General features: G+C 50.1%; 1 protein-coding gene and 1 long non-coding RNA gene across 15 annotated transcripts; one reads left to right on the forward strand and one right to left on the reverse strand.

Moving 5' to 3' along the window:
• The first annotated feature begins 359 nt into the window (after positions 1-359).
• Positions 360-6,821, forward strand: LOC127463894 (uncharacterized). 14 transcript variants are annotated; one of them, XM_051773926.1, is made up of 8 exons: positions 360-708; positions 1,488-1,573; positions 3,335-3,473; positions 4,290-4,450; positions 4,862-5,000; positions 5,054-5,244; positions 5,626-5,816; positions 6,384-6,557. In XM_051773926.1, exons 1-8 carry the CDS (start codon positions 557-559, stop codon positions 6,522-6,524), a joined length of 1,200 nt encoding a protein of 399 aa, XP_051629886.1. In that variant the 5' UTR covers positions 360-556; the 3' UTR covers positions 6,525-6,557. The 14 variants fall into 14 exon arrangements, 3 of the variants coding, with proteins under 3 accessions (XP_051629886.1, XP_051629888.1, XP_051629887.1); XM_051773928.1 differs by lacking the exons at positions 5,626-5,816; positions 6,384-6,557 and adding an exon at positions 6,575-6,821; XM_051773927.1 differs by lacking the exons at positions 5,054-5,244; positions 6,384-6,557 and adding an exon at positions 6,575-6,821.
• Positions 2,742-5,059, reverse strand: LOC127463902 (uncharacterized). The gene is made up of 3 exons (XR_007901072.1): positions 4,922-5,059; positions 3,129-3,394; positions 2,742-3,035 (listed from the first exon to the last, which is right to left on the reverse strand). It is a non-coding gene; the product is annotated as an uncharacterized LOC127463902 (long non-coding RNA).
• Positions 6,822-7,273: the final 452 nt, after the last annotated feature.

Here is a 7,273-nt window from a genome sequence, read left to right on the forward strand (position 1 = left end):
TCCTGGACACTGCTTTCCACCCGTACTACCTTCAAAACACTCCTGGCAATTCCTAAGCTGACACCCGAGCCCTCACTCCATCTCTGGGCTGTAACCCCCCACTACCTACTTGCAAACCTGGGTGTCTGAAACCATTTTCAACACAGAGCAACTTCACCTCAGGATAGGATAACACTTGTGAAAAAATGCCAAGCTACAGTTGAGATGATCAGGAGATCTCAAAAGATACAAAGCTCCTAAGAAAAAGAAAACAAGATAATAAATTACAAAAGCAGCTAACCAACACAGGACACAAAATAAATAAATTTAAAACCCTTGCATTTGAGTGTAATCCTCTTCATTACCATATATAGCTCTGTTGCTTTGGATGCCAAAGCTGATGCTTCAATAAAGCAAGAACAGCTTGAGAAATCCCATTCATTGAAAGAAAGGGAGAGCTCTTATCCCATTGAAGCCCAGCTGCTGAATGACCTCCTTGGGCAAAGGCTGGGGTTAATATACCCCTGGCCACACCCACATACCTTCCCATGAGGCTCGAGGGAAAGGGAGGAGCCAAATGCCACAAAGTATAAAAGCTCTGGGAGGAGTAGCACTGAGTTTTCCATGTTCAGGAGAAGTAAAGGCCCTGATGCAGGAAAACACTGCTAATGAGGATAAATACACCATCTCTCTTTCTGCAGCTATACCCACTGAAACAGCAGAGACCAGGTAAGAAACTGAACTTTTCTGTTGGACAGAGGAAGAACAAGATAAACAACCTAAAAATGCAGACAAAAAATTAACTTATCAAAGAAGATGAAAGGTTAAGGTGGTGGGTCACCCGGACATTCCACAGGCAGCAAGAGTTTCTGGTCCTAGCATCTTTTCTCTGAGAAAAAGCTTTAGCTGTGTTCAATCTGGGGGCTGATATGGCAAATTTCACTGCAGGGCTCCTGGAAATGAACAAGAACCCTTTTCCCGGGGGAAAGCAAGCCCTCACCCTAATGGTCTCGGAGGTGAAGAGAAATCCGGGCACTACATAGGCAGCAAGAGCTTCTAACCTTAGCAGCTTTTCTCTGTCAAAAAGCTTCAGCTGTGTTCAATCTGGGGGCTGATATAGCAAATTTCACTGCAGGGCTCCTGGAAATGAACAAGAACCCTTTTCCCTGGGGGAAAGCAAGCCCTCACCCTAATGGTCTGGGAGGTGAAGAGAAATCCAGGCACTGCATAGGCAGAAAGAGCTTCTGACTCTAGCAGCTTTTCTCTGACAAAAAGCTTCAGTTGTGTTCAATCTGGGGACTGACATGGCCAATTTCCCTGCAAGGCTCCTGAAAGTGAATGAGGACCCTTTTCCCCTTTGATAATAAAGTAATTAACTTTTCCACCACACCTTAATTAGCTACCAATTAACTAATTCTCCTTTTACAAGGCATGCTAATTATTCACTAATGACCTAATTCAGTAATTTATTTCTTGCACTGCACCCTAATGGGTTACTAATTAATTAGTTTCACAGGCAGCAAGATTTTTCTGTCCGGTTACCTTTGGTTTCGGAGAAATCTTCATCCATGTTCACTTTGGAGAGGAGGATCAGGTATTTGAGGCAGGACTCTTGCAAGCAACAAACAGCCGTATCCCCAAGGAAACAAAGCCCTGACCCTCAGGGTTTCAGGTGCAGATAGTGTGAAACTCCATAGGCAACAAGAGTTTTCTGTCCTGGCACCTTTTTTCTGAGAGAAAACTTTGTCCATGTTCAGTTTTGGGAGACGGAGTGGCAATTTCACTGCAAGGCTCTTGCAAATGAATTACAGCCCTTTTCCCCAGGAAAGACAGCTTGTAGCCTTAAAATTTTAGGGGCAGTTGGTGGGCCAGGCTGGACACTCCATGAGCAGCAAAGTTCCCTGTGGTGGCACCTTTGGTCCAAGAGGAATACTCATTCATGTTCAATTTCAGGACTCAGACTGGAATTTTCAGAGCAGGAAAACCAGGAAAGAACCAGGGAAAGAATCCTCAGGAAGGAAATCCCTTACCCTCACGGTCTCAGGTGCAGGTGGTGCGACACTTCATGGGTGGCAACAGCTTTCTGTGGTAGAACCTTTTGTCTGGGAGGAATCTTTGTTGGCATTCAGTAGAGGGAGTCAGACTTCACTTTCAGGGGAGGGCTCTGAAAAGCAAAAACCAGACCTTTCCCACAGGAGAGAAAGCCTGTAAACGTGGGGATTCAGGTGCAGTTGATGGACCAGCCTGGGCACTCCATGGGCAACAAGATGTTTGTGTGGTGGCACCTTTTGCCTGGGAGGAATCTTCATCCCTTTTGAATTTTGGCAAGTCGGTCCAGCTATCTTGGCACCAGCCTCCTGCAAGCGAATTACAGACCATTTCCCCATGAAAGGCAACATGTAGCCTCAGACTCTCAGTTGTACTACATGAGACACCCAGGGCACTCCATGGGAAGCCACAGATGTCTGTCCTGGCATCTTTTGTCTCAGAGTTATGTTCACCTGTTTTCACTTTTGAGAGTTGCACCATGATTATCACCACAAGTCTCTGGAAACCAAATAATAGCCCTTTCCCCCAGATAATAAAGCCCTTAATCTCAGGGCTGCACATGCAGGTGGTGTGGCACTCCCTGTGCAGGAAGATCTTTCTGTCCTGTCACCATTTGTTTGGGAGGAATCCTCATCTGATTTCATTTTAAGAAGTCAAACCATCTTTCTCGGTTCAGGACACCTGTAAGTGAACAAGAGCCTGTTTCCCCAGGAAAGAAAGCCCTTACCCTCAGGGCCTCAGGGGTAGCTGCTATGAAACTCCATGGGAAACAAGAGCTCTCTGTCCTGGAACCTTTTGTCTGGGAGGAATCTTCATCCTTATGCAATTTTGGGAGTAAAGACTGACAGTTTCAGCACAGGATTAAAAACACGATCAACAGCCCTTATTCCCAGGAAAGAAAGCCTGGAACCTTTGGCTGTTAGGTGCATTTGGTGGGCCAGTTTGGGCACTCGATGGGCAGCAACATCTCTCTGTCCTGGCACCTTTTGTCTTGCAGGAATCTTGACCTGTATGGAATATTGGGAGTCAGACTGGCAGTTTCAGCACAGGATTTCTAAAAATGAACAACAGCCCTTTTACACAGGAAACAAAGCACTGACCATTTTAACTTCAGGTGCAGTTGGTAGGCCAGCCTGGGCACTCCTTAGGCAGCAAGAGCTTTCTGGTGTGCTACCTTTTGTCTGGGAGGAATCCTCATCCGTATTCAATTTTGGGAGCTGGACTGCCCCTTTCGGCTCGAGGAGTCCTGCAGGGTCACATCAACCCTTTTCCCCTGGAGGGAAAGCCCTTACCTTCTTGGTTTCAGGTGCAGTTGGTGGGCCGGCCTGGACACTCGCTGGGCAGCAAGAGCTTTGTGTGGTGTCACCTTTGATCTGGGAGGAATCTTCGTCCGTATGGAATTTTGGGAGCTGGACTGCCCATTTCGGCAGTAGGATTGCTGCAAGGTAACAACAGCCCTTATGGCCAGGACAGAAAGCCTGAAACCTTTGGGTTTCAGGTGCAGTTGGTGGGCCAGCCTAGGCACTCCATGGGCAGCAAGAGCTTTCTGTGGTGGCACCTTTTATCTTGGTGGAATCCTCCTCCGTATTCAATTCTGGGAGTTGGACTGGCAATTGCAGCGCAGGACCCTTCACGTGAACTACAGCCCTTTTCCCCAAGAAAAAAGGTCCTTACCTTTGGGGTCTCAGGTGCAGTTGGTGGGCCAGCCAGGGCAGTCCATGGGCAGCAAGAGCTCTCTGTACTGGCACCTTTTGTCTGGGAGGAATCCTCGTCTGTATTCAATTCTGGAACTTGGACTGGCAATTTCAGTGCAGGACTCCTGCAAGCGAACAACAGCCCTTTCTCCCAGGCAAGAAAGTGCTTACCCTCAAGGTTTCAGGTGCAGTTGGTGGGCCAGCCTAGGCACTCCATGGGCAGCAAGAGCTTTCTGTGGTGGCACCTTTTATCTTGGTGGAATCCTCCTCCGTATTCAATTCTGGGAGTCGGACTGGCGATTGCAGCGCAGGACTCCTGCACGTGAACTACAGCCCTTTTCCCCAAGAAAAAAGGTCCTTACCTTTGGGGTCTCAGGTGCAGTTGGTGGGCCAGCCTGGACACTCGCTGGGCAGCAAGAGCTCTCTGTGGTGGCACCTTTGGTCTGGGAGGAATCTTCGTCCGTATGCCATGTTCGGACTTGGACTGGCAGTTTCAGGACAGGGCTGAAAAAAGACAACAACAGCCATTATCCCGAGGAAACAAACGGTGGAACCTCTGGCTTTCAGGTGCAGTTGGTGGGCCAGCCAGGGCAGTCCATGGGCAGCAAGAGCTCTCTGTGCTGGCACCTTTTGTCTGGGAGGAATCCTCCTCTGTATTCAATTCTGGGACTTGGACTGGCAATTTCAGTGCAGGACTCCTGCAAGCGAACAACAGCCCTTTCTCCCAGGTAAGAAAGTGCTTACCCTCAGGGTCTCAGGTGCAGTTGGTGGGCTAGCCTAGGCACTAGCCTAGGTGGGCAGCAACATCTCTCTGTCCTGGCACCTTTTGTCTTGCAACAATCTTCATCCGGATGCAGTTTTGGGAGTCGGACTGCCAGTTTCAGTGCAGGATTCCTAACAACAGCCCTTTTCCACAGCAAAGCGAGCACCGACCCTTTTAATTTCAGGTGCCAGTGGTGGGCCAGCCTGGGCACTCCTTAAGCAGCAAGAGCTTTCTGGTGTGCTACCTTTTGTCTGGGAGGAATCCTCATCCGTATTCAATTTTGGGAGCTGGACTGCCCCTTTCGGCTCGAGGAGTCCTGCAGGGTCACATCAACCCTTTTCCCCTGGAGGGAAAGCCCTTACCTTCTTGGTTTCAGGTGCAGTTGGTGGGCCGGCCTGGACACTCGCTGGGCAGCAAGAGCTTTGTGTGGTGCAACCTTTAGTCTGGGAGGAATCTTCGTCCGTATGGAATTTTGGGAGCTGGACTGCCCATTTCGGCAGTAGGATCGCTGCAAGGTAACAACAGCCCTTATGGCCAGGGCAGAAAGCCTGAAACCTTTGGGTTTCAGGTGCAGTTGGTGGGCCAGCCAGGGCAGTCCATGGGCAGCAAGAGCTCTCTGTGCTGGCACCTTTTGTCTGGGAGGAATCCTCGTCTGTATTCAATTCTGGGACTTGGACTGGCATTTTCAGTGCAGGACTCCTGCAAGCGAACAACAGCCCTTTCTCCCAGGCAAGAAAGTGCTTACCCTCAGGGTCTCAGGTGCAGTTGCTGGGCCAGCCAGGGCAGTCCATGGGCAGCAAGAGCTCTCTGTGGTGGCACCTTTTATCTTGGTGGAATCCTCCTCTGTATTCAATTCTGGGAGTCGGACTGGCGATTGCAGCGCAGGACTTCTGCACGTGAACTACAGCCCTTTTCCCCAAGAAAAAAGGTCCTTACCTTTGGGGTCTCAGGTGCAGTTGGTGGGCCAGCCTGGACACTCGCTGGGCAGCAAGAGCTCTCTGTGCTGGCACCTTTGGTCTGGGAGGAATCTTCGTCCGTATGCCATGTTGAGACTTGGACTGGCAGTTTCAGGACAGGGTTGAAAAAAACAACAACAGCCATTATCCCGAGGAAACAAACGGTGGAACCTCTGGCTTTCAGGTGCAGTTGGTGGGCCAGCCAGGGCAGTCCATGGGCAGCAAGAGCTCTCTGTGCTGGCACCTTTTGTCTGGGAGGAATCCTCGTCTGTATTCAATTCTGGGACTTGGACTGGCAATTTCAGTGCAGGACTCCTGCAAGCGAACAACAGCCCTTTCTCCCAGGCAAGAAAGTGCTTACCCTCAGGGTCTCAGGTGCAGTTGGTGGGCTAGCCTAGGCACTCCGTGGGCAGCAACATCTCTCTGTCCTAGCACCTTTGTCTTGCAACAATCTGCATCCGGATGCAATTTTGGGAGTCGGACTGCCAGTTTAAGCGCAGGATTCTTAACAACAGCCCTTTTCCACAGCAAAGCGAGCACCAACCCTTTTAATTTCAGGTGCCAGTGGTGGGCCAGCCTGGGCACTCCTTAAGCAGCAAGAGCTTTCTGGTGTGCTACCTTTTGTCTGGGAGGAATCCTCATCCGTATTCAATTTTGGGAGCTGGACTGCCCCTTTCGGCTCGAGGAGTCCTGCAGGGTCACATCAACCCTTTTCCCCTGGAATGAAAGCCCTTACCTTCTTGGTTTCAGGTGCAGTTGGTGGGCCGGCCTGGACACTCGCTGGGCAGCAAGAGCTTTGTGTGGTGTCACCTTTAGTCTGGGAGGAATCTTCGTCCGTATGGAATTTTGGGAGCTGGACTGCCCATTTCGGCAGTAGGATCGCTGCAAGGTAACAACAGCCCTTATGGCCAGGACAAAAAGCCTGAAACCTTTGGGTTTCAGGTGCAGTTGGTGGGCCAGCCTAGGCACTCCATGGGCAGCAAGAGCTTTCTGTGGTGGCACCTTTTATCTTGGTGGAATCCTCCTCCGTATTCAATTCTGGGAGTCGGACTGGCAGTTGCAGCACAGGACTCCTGCATGTGAACTACAGCCCTTTTCCCCAAGAAAAAAGGTCCTTACCTTTGGGGTCTCAGGTGCAGTTGGTGGGCCAGCCAGGGCAGTCCATGGGCAGCAAGAGCTCTCTGTGCTGGCACCTTTTGTCTGGGAGGAATCCTCGTCTGTATTCAATTCTGGGACTTGGACTGGCAATTTCAGTGCAGGACTCCTGCAAGCGAACAACAGCCCTTTCTCCCAGGCAAGAAAGTGCTTACCCTCAGGGTCTCAGGTGCAGTTGGTGGGCTAGCCTAGGCACTCCGTGGGCAGCAACATCTCTCTGTCCTAGCACCTTTGTCTTGCAACAATCTGCATCCGGATGCAATTTTGGGAGTCGGACTGCCAGTTTAAGCGCAGGATTCTTAACAACAGCCCTTTTCCACAGCAAAGCGAGCACCAACCCTTTTAATTTCAGGTGCCAGTGGTGGGCCAGCCTGGGCACTCCTTAAGCAGCAAGAGCTTTCTGGTGTGCTACCTTTTGTCTGGGAGGAATCCTCATCCGTATTCAATTTAGGGAGCTGGACTGCCCTTTTCGGCTCGAGGAGGCCTGCAAGGTCAACATCAATCCTTTTCCCCTGGAAGGAAAGCCCTTACCTTCTTGGTTTCAGGTGCAGTTCTTGGGCCGGCCTAAAAATCTTAAAATCAGGAGAAGAGCCTAAGAGAATAAAAATAAGGAGAGCAGCCTAAAAAAATTAAAATCAGGAGAGGAGCCTAAAAAAATTAAAATCAGGAAAGGAGCA

The sequence above is a fragment of the Manacus candei genome, unplaced genomic scaffold (genome assembly GCF_025592945.1).
Source record: "Manacus candei isolate 608988 ecotype Guabito, Panama unplaced genomic scaffold, ASM2559294v1 h1tg000179l, whole genome shotgun sequence".
Taxonomy (NCBI): Eukaryota; Metazoa; Chordata; class Aves; order Passeriformes; family Pipridae; genus Manacus; species Manacus candei.

Bases quoted from the DNA above. Each gene is read 5' to 3' on its own strand.
- LOC127463894 (XM_051773926.1), top strand. From the start codon at position 557: ATGCCACAAAGTATAAAAGCTCTGGGAGGAGTAGCACTGAGTTTTCCA. The intron at 709-1,487 runs GTAAGAAACTGA...CTAATTAATTAG, and splicing joins ACTGAAACAGCAGAGACCAG to TTTCACAGGCAGCAAGATTT. The intron at 1,574-3,334 runs GTATTTGAGGCA...TCTTGGTTTCAG, and splicing joins ACTTTGGAGAGGAGGATCAG to GTGCAGTTGGTGGGCCGGCC.